The 16,719-nt window shown below is 33.1% G+C and overlaps 1 protein-coding gene across 9 annotated transcripts in view; it reads right to left on the bottom strand.

The window, feature by feature from the left end:
* Positions 1-6,372, bottom strand: part of Ca-beta (Calcium channel protein beta subunit) — a 47,809-nt gene extending 41,437 nt beyond the window's left edge. For 2 of the 9 annotated variants that reach the window (XM_089701527.1, XM_089701497.1), the window contains exon 1: positions 6,106-6,371. In XM_089701527.1, the coding sequence (XP_089557653.1) occupies positions 6,106-6,168 (63 nt within the window). In that variant the 5' untranslated portion in view covers positions 6,169-6,371. Of the gene's footprint in view, positions 1-382; positions 573-6,105 lie in introns of those variants that run through there. The other 7 variants (XR_016316374.1, XR_016316375.1, XM_089701477.1 and 4 more) reach the window with 7 other exon arrangements.
* Between the last annotated feature and the right edge of the window lie 10,347 nt (positions 6,373-16,719).

Genomic DNA, 16,719 nt, shown 5'->3' with positions numbered 1-16,719 from the left:
GTAACCATATCTAAATATTGTTTAGGTTCTGGATGATTGTTTTTCTACTCGTAGAACAATTCTATATGAGGTTTCTTATGAACCTATGGTTTGTACATAAATCTAAGTCTGATCTAATCAGCTGTATTTTGCTACATATCTAAATGATTGAGCTTGGACACAAAGGGATGAAATTACCAGTCCTAATCGTTCAACCACCGCCTACACTTGCCAGTGCTCAGAGATTCGACTTAGTCGTCTAGCGCTGACTACATCCCGAGCTAGTCACCAAACCGACATTACCAAGATCCATCAAAAACCTCCAAACACGACTGAAGCCCATCTTCAATCACATCACTATCGCGTCACTATTGAATAAAAAGGACGCCCACTGCGCACGCACCTGAGCGAACAATTTGTTGTAACCGTGCCCTTGACTGTTGTACCCCATCATGTTACGGCATGGTGGTTGGAGATGGTGGCCGCTTTGGACCACCAGCGGGATTCCGTCGTGGTCGGCCGTTGTGGCCACGCATCGGCCGCGCGGTCTACCCGACGCGACGGCCGCGCGAATACTGAACTCAATAGGCACGAGTCACGAACTAGCGCGCCCTCTCGTTCCTTCACCCGCGCACCCCCGCGCCCCGCACCCCGGACGGGTGAATGGGGTGCGCGCGCAATGTTGCTTTCGCAACAGGGTAAATATTACCGAGAGTTCAATAAACATGTGTTTTTAAGTACTTATGTAAATAGTTAATGGGAAATACTTCTTGCGCGCGGTTTTCGCGAGCATTTTCCAGAGACTCGAGTGTTGTTTTCTAATTAATACAAATAGTGGTGTTTCGTTTATATTTTCTCCATTACCATTATGGATGTCTAATAATATGAATAAGCAGTCTGCCTCCTTTTTCTTTATTATTTAAAATTTTTATGATAACATATTTTGCAACCATTTTCTCCATAGGGATACCTACCTATTTAACTGACTATGTAGTTTTTCCGAGTGTTCTCCCGAATCGATACTGATAAAAATATTAGTTTATATTTTTTTTTAAACATGCATCAGTTTTCTGGAAAAAAAAGAGTGTAAAAAGTGATCCAGAGCCAAAACTTATGGTAAACTTCACAAATATATATTTTATACATAGGTAGGTAGATATTAAGATAAACATAGATAGGTGGGAGAGGTATACGTAGCTAGGTCACTAGTAAGATACTCTTCCAACAAGGTAGAAAGTTTTAAAAGCCATTATAAAGTGCCAATATTCTATGAAAGGAGCACTTCGCGTCGCCCAGGCCATTCATATCGGTAACCTAGAAGCTACACTTGAGATATTTGCTGTTATTTTATATTTCCTGATCTTCATCCAAGGTTCATTTTCAAGTAAAAACGGGGATAGTTTGTTGTTTTAGTATTGCCAAAACTTACTGTTAAATAAGTATAAGATTGCCATTTATAAAAGCACTTAATTGTATGTAGGTAGGTATCTAATACTTAAAAACCCTTTGGTTCCTTTCGGTGTTACACATCGCGATTCGCGTGTTTTCGCGATTTAGATTAGATAAAATCTATTATTTTTTAGATTTTAGTATGGACCAATATTTGGTCCATGATTTTAGTAAACTTTTTGTTACTCCGGTCTGACATAAAAATTATCCTATTATGATATTTTCATCCCAGTTTTTGTAACTAAGTTGAAACTTATTATTATCTTTACGAAATTATTTAACAATTTATACCACGGAGGCTAGCCTTTAATAATTTAATATCCTTACATAATAATGGAGTCTCCAGCAAACTGCACATCATTGTGAGTGCAATTAGAAGTTTTGCAAAATCGCAAGCAATTTAAAATAGTTTAATAATTCTTGCACACTTTTAATGTTGTTATCATTCATCTTATAAGATTTTATTTGGTTAAAGTTCTTTGCAAAACTTTGAATCCTAAATATTTTCTATTGGTCTGCTTTTTCTCGAACTATGCTGCTCAAATATCCTACTATCTACCTACCTACCTAATACCTTATTTACTACATTCTGCTACTAAATTTTAAAGTGAGATATTTCCAATCTTTCCATCAAGACAAAACAAGACAGCTTCTAAATATTACAATGGAATTTTTTTAAAGGGTAATAGCACCTTATAAAACGACACTGCCAATCAACCGCGAAATAGGCCGCTATTAGTAAGGAAAATGACGTATTTCTAGCTCCATAAGTAAATATTTTGAACTCTTGAATGGTCAATAATATACCAGCAATATTATTACAATCAAGCGCTACTGCAATAATGAGATTTATATCGCTTGTGTATACAACAATTAAAATGGCTTACATACTGGTGTTGATCATAAATCCAATAACATGGTAATACAAGGAAAATTCGTCCTTAAACTCTGGTTCTTAAAGTAGGAAATCAAATACCTGTTCGTAGTTTTCAGGTACTAATTTCAGAAAAACATTGACTTTCATTGAATCGAAGCACGCAATCAATGCGTATAAAATATAAAATGTAACAATAAACTATAAAATATAATATATAAAACTCAAAGGTGACTGATATAGTGATCTATCAACGCACAGCCCAAACCACTGGACATATCGGGCTGAAATTTGTCATGCAGGTAGATGTCATAACGTAGGCGTCCCCTAAGAAAGGATTTTAGAAAATTCATCCCCCAAGGGGATCAAATAGGGGATGAAAGTTTGTACCATGAAAATTTATCTTTTCCACGCAGGCGAAGCTGCGGGCAACAGCTAGTAAACTATAAAGTACTTGAAAGAAAATATTGAGTCGATAGTATTAAAGTTATAATTTCCTTCAACATTGACCAAAAAATTACAACAATACACATTATGCTAATACAATAAAGTCTAAAATCGCATAACGCCCAAAACAACCGAACTTCCAGAGCTTATAAAGTCGAAATTCGTTTAACAGCCGCAAGAAATGCAGTGGTTTACGACAACACAATTTGAATGTTACCACTAAAAGAATATGGTGTAAAATTGTTTGTGCTAGTGACGCATGCGCTGTTCGCGGATCGATGGAACGTTGACCTAATTGTGACTACACACTTGGCGTCACGTGTGCGCCCCGTCTAGACAAGGCTGAGGAAGCGTAGTGGTCACTGAAGACAGACATGCATACTAACCGAAATTTTATATGATGATAAAAGAGTAAAATTCCTGGGATATTAAAAATGTATTATTGTAATATTAATGAGAATTGTAAGGATCGTTATTTGATGAACTCAAACGGATGGAAGAATTGAGATGACAAGTGTGTACCTAGATAAAATTTTCAAATTAGTTAGTTTTGAAACACAGCTCTTAAAAGACTAACATACCTACTTATAAGATGTCTGCTAGTAGCCCGATTTAAACCACGAGAAAGCAGGCAGAAATAAAAACAAACAAATGGTTTCATTTATCTTGCTTTTTACCAAAATACTCCATATTCATTGTGAATCATAAATCATAATACACATGCGAACATATTTGATAAAAATTTCGAGAAAGCATTGAGTTACTATGTACATAAGTCGAGAAAGATATGAAAAGTAGGTATGTAAGCTGAAAACGAATATGGTCAACAAATTTGATAACTTATAAGGGAAGTTCCCAAAATAAATCAATTATGCCATATAGAAAGTGCATCGGTAATATATAAACATAATACCTATAAATATTAGAATTTGTTTATTGTTTGTACCTAATTGACTACTGCTATCTCGTATTACTTCCCAGATGCAAGGAATAGTCCAAAACTTATGTGAAAAATTAAAAGGCGATTGATCCATTTTCATTCAATTCGAATTACCAAAAATACATATAGTATCGTACGCCATGTGCAAAATAAACCTTGATATTGATATTGTAATGCATTACAACTGGATTGCATCCAACGTCATTCAATGGATGAAAAACTTCGAAATCGGGAGAAAATTCAAGCGCCATTTTGCCATCTTTTGTATAAATAAAACATTGGCTAGACATGAATAAACGTTATTAGAAAAATAAGTATGTATTGTAGTCCGGGATACATCGCCCATTTTTGCAAGTGATTAGTATCAAGCTAATTTTTCGTGAGTAGCTTTATTTTGATGAGATGCCCAATAATTTCATGTACAAAACTCTCGATTGTGGTAGCTACCAGAGGAAACAAGGATAAAATATTTTGATTTGATGGTTCTCAAATATTAATTACTAACTGAATGTTTTTTTTTGTTCAATCTCAAGATAATTATCTAAGTTATTCGAAAAAATATTTGTCCTACAAAATCTATGGTTTGATCAAAGAGTCCCCCTTTCCAATGTGTATCGATAACGAAGTCATCATAAATGATTACTAACCAGCTGATTTTTTTATTTTCACTTATTTAATACTTATATAATTCAACAGACATATTGTCCTACAAATTGCGTAATAAATATTTGAGAACCGTCAAATCAAAAATTTTTATCCTTGTAACCTCTGTAAGCTACCACAATCGAGAGTTTCGTACCTACATGAAATTATTGGGCATCTCATTAAAATAAAGCTACTCACGAAAAATTAGCTTGATAGTAATCACTTGCAAAAATGGGCGATGTATCCCGGACTATTGCACTTTACATCAAAGGTTTGGATTTTTTTATCATTTATGGAATACTTAGACAGACGTTTAGGTATCATAACCTAAGATAATATAAAGTCTATATACTTTTTTATTCTAATAAAGTCCATATTGTTTCTCCCTGTAGATAGCAACAATTCTCCCGAATTTTGTATTTTACATTGCGTAGGTAAATAATCTATGATATTACATTCTAAATCTACGTTCTAAACACAGGTTCTAAATGTAATATTAACTATAGAAATGTCAGAAGAAATGAAAAATTTAGTAACTAGGTACCTATCAATTTTTAATTTACCGAGTTTTACAGAAAATAATTCTTAAATTTATTGTATTTTACAGGAAATAATTGCATTTTAAAATTGATTTCGTAAAATAAAACAATATTCACAAACTCGGCTTCATCATTGGCATGTGACTCATAGCAATGAAATACAAGCATCCAAAATTTTGGTCGATTACTAAATTCCAGATGTAGGAATGAAAATGCCAAGCTTCATTTGCTTGGTAAAAAGAATCAAACTCGAACATTTATTTATTCAATTAGACTTCATCTAGAAGCACTTTTGAATCGTCATTACTCATTAAATACATACATATTTAAAACATTTATCAACGAATCAATTTGTTATGATAAAACAAATCATACTTTGTTGGTACTTTGAAATTATATGTTATAATATGGGCGACGCTGATCGCTTACCATCAAGCGTCGCGCCTGCTCTGTTTCCTTCTCCTTCATAAAAAAAATATGGAAGATTAAATTCACTTAAAAATAGAGAAATACGTAAATATGAAGAGAAGAAGAACAAGCAGTATCCTCTGATCGAGAATCGTTTAAGATAATTCGAGTACCTAGTTAAGTGGCATTACAGATCTTTCTAAAACATTAAACAACCATTAGATTACAATGAAAGGTCAGACCAAATATTATATATTATATGCAAAGTACAGAGCGTTTAAATATTTCCCCGAGTAAGAGGACTTACAAGATACATCAATACTTTCTTTCTCAGTACTTTTAGAAGGAATCCTTTTTTTAGAAGATCGATAACGTTTTGAACAGACTCATGATCAAGCTATCTCGAGTCTAGACAGAACTATTATAGGCAACTATTAGGTAATCGAATGCACCTGTTTGAGACGGAAGTGTTTCGATTACTAAAACAAACATACACACAACAACCGTAAACTACCGCCATAAAAACCATGAAACCACTTGTATCTGCTTTTAAATCCGTGACTAACTGAAAGACGGTCTGTCAATTCCTACCTACTCACTTTTAAAAGAAGCAAATACACTGACTTCTTTTTACATGGTCAGGTATCGATCATACAATGCTAAGAGCATTGGTAATTTGGATAAGCCATGTGCTCCTGAAACAGTGTTTTACTAGTCCAGAAACCTGTGCATTCATCTTATAACTGTTTGATTTATAATGTCAATAAAGATTTTCCATAAAAATCCTGTGCGAAACTTTCGTCATTTAAAGGACTTGCACCTACCCTTCGTCGACGGAGGCCGTACCGCTGCCGCCTAAAGTGGTCCATTCTCAAAGCCTTCGTCATAATGTCCACATAACACACACACTTAGCACACTACAGCATTTCACACGTCCGGCGCGCGCGCAGAATCGCGGCCACTCGCTCCGTTCCCGAAATAGTCGACTTGTATCTAAATCTGACGGTGGGATTATAACAGTGGACACATACATTGGTGGTTGGACTAATTGATAATGCAATCAAGGATTCGTTTAATTAATTGATGCTACTAATTTTTGAACCAATATTTTTTCAACAATAGTTATTGTTACAACTAGGGATGTAACGATACCGATACCGATACCGATATATCGGCCGATATAATCGGCAAGCCGATATATCGGTATCGCCGATTATAAAACAACCGATACCGATATCAAACAATTCAAAAAACCGCGCCCAATGAACGATGCGGGAGGCCGCCCGTGCGTGCGCACTTTGTTTTTTGAAAAAACTTTACCAATAGTAAACATTTATTAGGTACTGATTGTATGTGTATAACTTAAAGTTTAAGTAACTTTGTAAAATAATAATACTAAAATAAATGGTTTTCTTTTTTTTTATTTGGCATTGCTATTTAAAAGAATACGATTTACAGTTGAGTCTCTGTTAAATGTTGGTAACTTTTATGCATAATTCACTATTTATTTTTCTACCAAGCCATCGATATCGGTATCGGTATCGGTATCGCCGATATATTATTACAAATATCGGTATCGGTATCGTATCGGCAAAATCATGTATCGTTACATCCCTAGTTACAACATTATTTACATTACTATTGTAATTTCACTTATAAGTAGTTGTGCAGCTAGTGGGGTCATAATCTTCTTCTACTGTAATTCATCAAACATCATCTATTGTATATATTCTACTATAATCTATATCATCACTGCTTGATCTGCATTCAGATTTCAGAATCGCTAGCCGCTAGGACACTTGCACTGTTTTTTTTTGCATATCTTTTTAGAAATGACTACCCTCATCCTTGCTCTTATATTTATATCAGTGATAACTTAATAATTGTTATCCAGCTGGTAGGTAATGACTTCTAGTTCTACCAATACAAATACGATGAAATAGGCGGATAGGCCATTGTTAGTGCAGAAAGTATACAGATTCAGGTAGGTACTTAAATTAACTTTTCTTGCTATTAAATGATAGAATATCTGTTTTTTTTTTTATTTAGAATGAGCCTCTTCTTTTGTTATTTGAAGCCCTAGCCCAAGCAAGCAATAACATGCCCGCTTTACGTACCAGTAAGTTTCAGGATACTGAAAACTTGATATAAATCAGCAATGGATTGTTTACATTACGAAAATATCGTGTATCAGATCGGTGCCAGTACTTCGGCCTCTGTATTTAGAAATTGTTTTTGCATTTTCACTCTTAGGTAAATAAATAATATGGTACATTTTTTATTTTATTCCTAACACCTTACGTTTGCCAAATCGATGGCTTCCGTCTAGCCTGACATTGATCTGAAAGGTCCATGTCAAATATGCCATTACTCTTGTACACTGTACTTAATTAAATGGTAATAAAACTATTTTAAGAAAAGAAAGTCAAAAAATAAAGCAATAGAAAGTACGGTTCAAATATTTACCTACAGGAAATTTTTATAACTTGTTTAGGTACTTAATAAATTAATTATTTTTAATGGCCACGGACTTTCAGTGGCAATAAATAATTCGATTTTTACAAACAGCATATTACATTTTGATAATAACAAAAAAATAACGTGTGCTAAAGATGCACCCAAAATGCACCTGTGCATTTTCACAAAAATGTACCCCCTCCTTGAAAAATATATTTTTTTTGATAGTATTATATTTTAAACTTTTTTTGGTCTCTTTAAAACGGAAATTCAATATACTTCAAGAAAACATATAATATGATGGGTTTAAAATGAGAAAACTGTAAAAATAATAGGACACAATGGAAAGTCTCGCAATTTTATATCAGTTGTGTGACTATATTCAGTAGCTGGAAAAACAGTGCAAAATATAAGAATTTTTAGATATTGTTTATTTATTAACTTAAAATCGTTATTTTGTATATTTTAAACACTCACTATTCCCAACTTTTGGATCTAAGCTAATTAAAAAAAACAATAGTATATTCAGTATTGTGACTCTGGTACTTCAACTGTCATTATTATCTTTACATTTAAAATGTTAGATACTTTTTTAGAGAAAAGGCAACAAATATTACACTTATGTATTATTCTCCATTAAAGAGACTGATTTGAAGGGCATTAAATGTAAAATCTACTGAAATATTTAAAAAATTCAGCTCCGTAATATAGGGACAGTCACACAACCGAATACCTAAAAAGGGAAAGGGTGCGTTTACATGGCGAAAAAAAAGTACGCAGGCACACATAATAAATATAATTAGTTATAAACTTAACTTAACTTCAAACTAAATTATCACAATCAGTTCGGGCTTAAGCCATCACATTATTATTATTTATCTAAAGGGTAAATTACTATCAAGATTCAAGAATAAGAAGTCTCTTTTATGTTTTATATTGGCACTAATCAAATTAATCAGTCGATAATCAGTCTTCGTGATTCGTTTATTATTAACCTTAAATAATCTCAATCACCATATTGGATAAAAAAATCTTGTTTCAGTGGACGCTGCAAACACGAAGGTTAATCTGTACTTAAATAAAAAAAAAACCAATGAAAAATATCGTGAAAAAAATTAATTTTTGTTCCATTATTATCTTTCGTTGTTATACAAGGCACATTGTCTAGATTCTTAGTTCTGCTGGCTTATTTTGTTTCTTTTTCTGCATAATGCTTCTTTTTTTTTTCCTCAAAAAAAAATTTTACTTCCTCATGCAAAATGATCAATCAGCTGTTGCGATTTGTATGGGGAAATAATTTTTATTTTTGAAATCTACTTTTTGCCGTAGTTTCCTACTCAGTCAAAAATGTCTTAGAAAAATATTTTTATAGCTCAAGAAAATCGCCATGTAAACATTGCTTTATGTGTTCAGGCATGTTGTGACTTTTCGTTCAGCGTATATGTGACCGCTCAAATAGTCACACAGCGGAAGTCACATTTGATAATCCTCTAGTAATAAAAACGGTTTAAAATATAACCACAACACTTATATTCATCAAAACTTTTGATCAACTTACATATAAAAACATTTAAAACAAAATTAACTAAATACTACAAGATAAATAGATAGAAATAAGCCAAAATATGGTCACATACCTGAATGAAGAATTTGGTCCCTGCGGCTTGCAAACACGCGTGCACTCCTTCTAAGCAGTTTTTTGACCCTGACGGCTTCTAACCTGATAAGTTGCATAGCAGTAGCTATGGTGTTGACAGTAATGCAAAATTAATTGAACCACAGTAATTTTCTTTTTAGAAAATCGGTGACACAACTGAATGTTCCGGGAAGGACAATTTTTTTGATTTTCTTTTTTATTTTTTTATCTTTTATTTTGTTATATAAGGTTATTATATTTTAACTATTATCACAGTAACTGATTATCCTGGACCAAATAAAACCTTAAAAGATGGTACCTTTCTTACAAAAAAGTTAAGAAATAATGTAATAAACGCGTAAGAGTAAGCAGGGGACAGCGTAAAATTACCCATTTTTCGATTGTTATTTATAATTAACTTAACTTTATTTTAGATTTTGTCATAGTTTTTGTTAAAAAAACAAAATATTGTATACGTATAATCACTTTGATAACATATATAAATAATTCTGGCAACTACTTCATTATATAGAATTTAATGAATTCGAGGGACAGTTGAAAATCAGGGGGGTATACATTTTTGTGAAAATGCCCACCTAATAAGGCGTAAGTTAAATAATCTAATAAATTAATAATATTTGCCTTAAATTCATAAAGAAAACGAGGAGTGTCAACAGAAGTAAATTATAATAAGTTGATCCAGCACGGAATAATTATTAATTAGTTAAATTATTAGTAATGACACAAGTTCGTATAGAAGTTTATGTGCGCGCCATCTATACAAACTTTGCGGTAGCCTATAGAATTTTTATAATAAGGTGGTGGTTTTGGTTATATGAGATGGCGCTAGATGGCGCTGGAATAAAACAGTTAGTTCCATTATATGAAATAGATGTCATTAGTGTTTGCTATTGTTTATTTTTTTTAAGAAATTCATGTTGCAAGAAACCACAGAACAGTAAAGTAGATAGAAGTGTGATGTGGGCGTGGCCCACGTGTCACTTGTAAGGTAAGATCACCTAACTTGCTCTCAGATGGGCGCAGAAAAATATTCGAGTCGGTTGTCAGCTGTCAAACCTTTTTTCCGTATTTATTCATTAATTAGGACGTGTTGTTCGGTATAAGAGTGCAAAAATGATAGCAGACGAAATAATATCAGCAATGGAGGCATTTCATACCATCGGTAAGTCTTATTTTTATTTATTTTACATATAATATTTTATGTTATATCTTCGCTTGTAATATGTCAAAATTGTATACAAATATCTAGTCAAAATGAACCTTAATCCGTAAGAAATTAGTACTATTATAGATTGAACAGCAAACAAGAATTTCTGGAATATTATTGCAATAAACAAACGAATGTCGCTTTAGTGATGCTTGTGGCGCATATCGACAGTATCGATACTTTAGAAAAGACAAACATTATAAATATTACATTTTATTTTATTTTTCCTTAGCTTTCATTTGTCCAATTTATTTACAGATTTCCCAAAGAGGCTAATTTAAAAGAGAAATGGATAAATGCAACGTGACGAGTTAACTGAATGCCGAACAGCACTAAGCAGTCTAACAAAGGCCATCGATACAGCAAACCTACGGCAGTTCCAAGATTTAAAATAATGTATATAATTTTCTGTTTGTATTTTGTAAATATAGATTAATACTATTCTATTCCGTTTTTATTTAATAATAATAATATAAAAAGACGTACTTAGTAGTAATAAACATACTCCAAAATGTGACACATTATACTATACTCGTATAATAGAAAGAAAAAAAAAATACACAAAAAATATTTATTTTTGAATTATCGATATCTCGATATCGATAACAAGGCTGACATCCCTCAGGGCATAGCATCAGATAAATATCAAGTTAATGTCATTAATGTTGAGTGACACAAATTTCAACCTTATCTCTATGTGTTGAGGTTCAAAGTTATATCTATCGAAAACTAACGCCCTCTGTTGTGGAGTAGCTGAATGTTTTTCGAATTTGGAATTTCTGTGCAATGAGAAACAAAACAGCTAATATACCTAGAGATGTTATACTAAAATAAACCGTAACATGGTGCGTTAGGGTACATATTGAAATGCTGAATTTATAACCTAAGTCAGTTTTTACTCAAATTAAGCTGTCCAATCAAAGGCATAGTTTACTTGTAGTGTACTGTATAACTATCGGTTTAAATGTGTGGGTTTGGCGACACTGGTTTTCATACTAATTATGACATTATCGCACTTCTATTTGTTTTTATTGTTCTGTGCAAGAAACTGATGATTATCATACGTACACAATAAGATGTTTTTAATCACAAAAATTTATCAAATCTTCTATTGCGTCAGGAGATATATTCGTATGTAATTTTATGATTTATATTGTGTACTTACATAGTCACCTGTCCACTTTGTTATTGCGTAGGAGATTATAAATAATAACTTTGTTTTTAAAGTCTACAATGACGATCACATTACAATAAATTATCTTATTAATGTACTTCTTAAATCTCGGTAGTTTAAACTGTCCGTCGGTTTTTAACGAGCTTATACGTGTGCCTATTTGCTTATATGTAACATTTTCATTTTTCACGCTAAATAATTGTTAAACGGATTTGAATAAAGCTTTTTATATAAAAAAAAAAATGATAAAATATTGAACAAAATGTTTAAATTACTAGGGATTAAGGCTTATACATGCGCTAATAACCTTGACCATACTTGACGGATCTCAAACCTCTCCCGCTGCACCTTCTTTTTTCCTCGCATTTTGTATTTAAAAAGATACCAATCAGCGAAACAAAAAATCCTCGTCAGGGACTGTTGTGTAACTGATAATTTATTAAACATAAAATTTTCAGAGCTCTAAGTCAGCAGGTTACGAAGTTTATAGAGTATTTGCGGAAAAATCGATGACCACGGCACATTTTTTTTCTAGAAATCTATTAACTTTGGAAAAAAGTCCTCGCGAGCAATTAAAGATCAAAGACCATCCTATTTTATATATTTTTTTCGGTATTGTGCTTTATGTTGTACCAGACTTTATAGAGGTTGAACATAGTCGAAATTGCCGGGTAACGCCATAATGTATTTTGGGGTTTTCTATTTTCATATGATCTAATTATTGATGGGGTAAAATTAAAACGATGAAAATCTGTAATATGTAGAGTCGGGCGGTAATGTTTTTATTTAACTTAGCGGCTTTTATGCATAGTAGGTAATAATTGTGAATACAATAAAATATTATTAAAGCTATTTATTATTTAATTAACTAGATATTAAATATAAAACTACATCAATTCCATTATTCAACAATCATTTACGACTTTTATTACCTCGCCATGTAACACGATTTTGTAGTATAAAAATAATCGTTCTTACAAATCCTGGCGACAGTTATGAATGAAATACCTCTCGTATATAACAAGGGGCCGGCAAACTTTGGCCAGTGTCCAAATCTATGTGCTCTGTTATTTCGTTTACCTAATTTTATACAAATGTTACTGGTATTCTGGATTATGTTTGTTGATATATTTTATACCTACGTGACAAAATTGTTTTACGAAAATAATAGGAATTTTCCTGTTCGGCTCAAAGAGACGGTGTACCACGGATAAAATTAAATACTTAATTACTCCGTAACTCTACGTTCGATCTGAAGGTAGAGTAGCTGTAGTAGTAGGTAGATGATTGTAACTAATTCCAAAATACGCTCCGCTGCGGCTTTTCAAAAAGGAAAAGGATATCTAAATAAAAAAAATGTTGTGTGGTTTTATGAAACCACGGTAAAAGTGAAACTGTTCGAACGGTTCCGAACACTGCTTTGTGTAGCGCATGTCGCGTGACGGTCGGCTGCCGAGTAGGTATAAGTACCTACTCGGCAGCCGCGATACACGCGACATGCGCTACACAGACCAAACAGTTTGAGACGATGTAATAAAAGTTTCACTTTAATAATAATAAAAAATAAATTGGATTTTTTTAATTATCTACAAAAGGGGACATTATTTGGCTTTCTTTCTCGGATAAAATGTCGCAAAAAGGTAATAGCCCGAACTGCAGAATGTCTTGGTATTTTTTTCGAACTTGTTTATGTCATTAATTCGAGTGTTTTAAGACTAGAGGCTCTATGGTTGCACAAAGTCTTGAATTACAATTAATGAATGTACCTACCTACCCTATTACTAATAGTTAATACCATAGATAATATAATATTATACCTTACTAGCGGTCCGCCCCGGCTTCGCCCGTGGTACATATGAAAAATAGATGTTAGCCGATTCTCAAACTTACCCGATATGCACAGAAAATTTCATGAGAATCGGTCCACCCGTTTCGGAGGAGTATGCAGACTAACATTGTGACACGAGAATTTTATATACAGGGTGTACCAAAAAGTAGTGATGAACGGAAGCTGAGAGGTAGAGGACCTAGAGGGCTATCCGAATCACCCCCATGTATGTTATGCGATTTTTCGTATTTTCGGAGTTATGACGATTTTTTCAATTTTTCACCGATCGCCGAGTACGATGATATTTTCACTCATGCTGACGTCAATGATTGCGGAAGATGCTTGATTTTTTTTGTGTGCTAAGCTGAAAGATAGGCCAATTCAGTATGGTAACATTTACTATCGTTAGATCTTTGAATGGAATAAAAAAAATAATTAAATGGCAAGAAAGATAAAATTACCCAGTATGTTCACCACTTCAAGGGCCCGTAAAAAAATAAAATCACATAAAAAAAAATTTCCGTTTGACTTTTAAAAACTTGCTCTATCTATCAGATAGCTACCCTGAAAATTTCATTTTATTATTCAGAAGGCTTCAATCGAAAAATTTAAATCTAAATGTGGTAAGTGCAAAAATTGAATTAACATGATGATCATTAAAACCAATAAATAGGTGTTTAATTACCAGAAATTTTTAAAATAACCCCGCTGTTGCTCAATGCAAGTGCGACATCACCGTAAAAAGTTGTCTTTTAAATGTCTGAATGCCCTTTTATCATTTTTAATGGTTTCTTCTGTTACTATGAATTTCCGGGTTATTTCGTCTAAATTGTGGCATTCTCTCAAGTAGCCGAAGTCTTTTTAATATTCCCATTGAAACAAATCAATGGGGTTTAGGTCGAGGGACCGTGGAGGCCAGGCTTTAAGGCAGGCTTCACCGGCGCATGCGCAGGCTGCAACGACCAATCCATCTTTCAGGGTATCTTGGCCCTTTAGCCTGGCCTGCACGGTCCCCGGACATAAACCCTATTGATTATTTTCCGTGGGGATACTACAAAGACGAGAGACTGCCACAATTTGGACGAAATAACCCGGAAATTCATAGTAGCAGAAGAAACCATTAAAAATGATAAAAGGGCATTCAGACATTTAAAAGACTACTTTTTACGGTGATGTCGCACTTGCATTGAGCAACAGCGGGGTTATTTTAAAAATTTCTGGTAATTAAACACCTATTTATTGGTTTTAATGATCATCATGTTAATTCAATTTTTGCACTTACCACATTTAGATTCAAATTTTTCGATTGAAGCCTTCTGAATAATAAAATGAAATTTTCAGGGTAGCTATCTGATAGATAGAGCAAGTTTTTAAAAGTCAAACGGAAAACTTTTTTTATGTGATTTTATTTTTTTACGGGCCCTTGAAGTGGTGAACATACTGGGTAATTTTATCTTTCTTGCCATTTCATTCTTTTTTTTATTCCATTCAAAGATCTAACGATAGTAAATGTTACCATACTGAATTGGCCTATCTTTCAGCTTAGCACACAAAAAAAATCAAGCATCTTCCGCAATCATTGACGTCAGCATGAGTGAAAATATCATCGTACTCGGCGATAGGTGAAAAATTGAAAAAATCGTCATAACTCCGAAAATACGAAAAATCGCATTACATACATGGGGGTGATTCGGATAGCCCTCTAGGTCCTCTACCTCTCAGCTTCCGTTCATCACTACTTTTTGGTACACCCTGTATAAGATATACTTTATCCAATAAACTTTAAACGAATTAGAGCTTTTGTATTCGATTAAATTAATTTTCAAATAATTTCACATTCTAGATCAGCATAATAATAGACGACAATAATGCGCTTATGGAATCTTCTACAATGTAGCTAGATATTTATTATCAGCTTGTTTCATGTTTGCATTAGAAGGATAACTGTAAGGCAAATAATCTAACATTTAAAACAATCAACCAGGAAGTTTAATATTAAATTATTAAATACCCTAAGTGTAACAGAAGGACACAGGGGGACTACAGGGTTCAGTTAATAAATTAGCCAATTCATTATCCTCGCTCATCAATCATGAAACATAGGTATGTTGTTCTAAGCTACACGGAAGGATTTTTGAAATCTAGGTACCTAAATATGTTATAATTTTAGAGCATACGTGCTCTCGACTATATTATGTTGTTTAAGTAATAGGTATGTCTGTCACAATATGACGTCGTGTTTCATGCTAGGTATATTCACGAATTTATAGCGCAAAAACCGTAAAATCGAAACCATCTGAAAAGCAGTTTGTAAACTCGACACTTAATAAAAAGAACTTTTCTAAATACACCGTTAGAAGCCCACTTGCATATAATGACTCCTGAAATAGATCTGTGTCGTTCACCCTGCGACAATTTCTATATCCGACTGCGATATAAACACTTACTTTTGATATCTCCCTACTGTGCACTACGAGTCAAAGAAATAATTGTTGAACCAATTTGGACTTTAATACAATTAAATACGATTGAAAATAGATGAGATAGGTAATGCATAAACGGATGGAAAATATTTTCGGAGTGTCATTACGTTAAACGCAAAAGAAAGTCCGTTTTAATGAGATTATTAACATCTAGGATTTACTGTGTGGCGTCTGTGTCGTTGATTTAAGATTTTGCTTTACATTTAATTTAAGTTCAAACCTAACTTCTTATGACTTTATGGGAAGATATGGCTTTTAGGTAAAACCTTGAGAGTTGTAGCTTTACGGTAAAATGGCTTTTCCCGAAAATAATTGCCAGGATTCAGGAAGAACAGTTTTTAAAGAAGTTCAATACGCCCTTAATAAATAAATAGCTAACATAAATAATAACATAATAACATAACATTAATAAATAAATAACATAAATAAATACATAGTGATAAAAGAAGAATACTGATAGATGCAGGATTGGCACGATCCATTTTGTATTCCACAGTAATTTTACAATTACTGCAAGTGTAGTCTCGCATCTTTGGACTGTATGTTGATTGTGTTTTAATTTGAAAATTATTTATAAGGCAATTGATATTTTGCAAAAAATGTTTAGCTGTGAACTTGATGACAACCGCAAT

The sequence above is a fragment of the Colias philodice genome, chromosome 2, assembly GCF_061535455.1.
Source record: "Colias philodice isolate Cphi_HAF_F1 chromosome 2, ilColPhil1 Martin Lab GWU primary, whole genome shotgun sequence".
NCBI lineage: Eukaryota > Metazoa > Arthropoda > Insecta > Lepidoptera > Pieridae > Colias > Colias philodice.
This window is presented reverse-complemented; position numbering and strand designations above follow the sequence as displayed.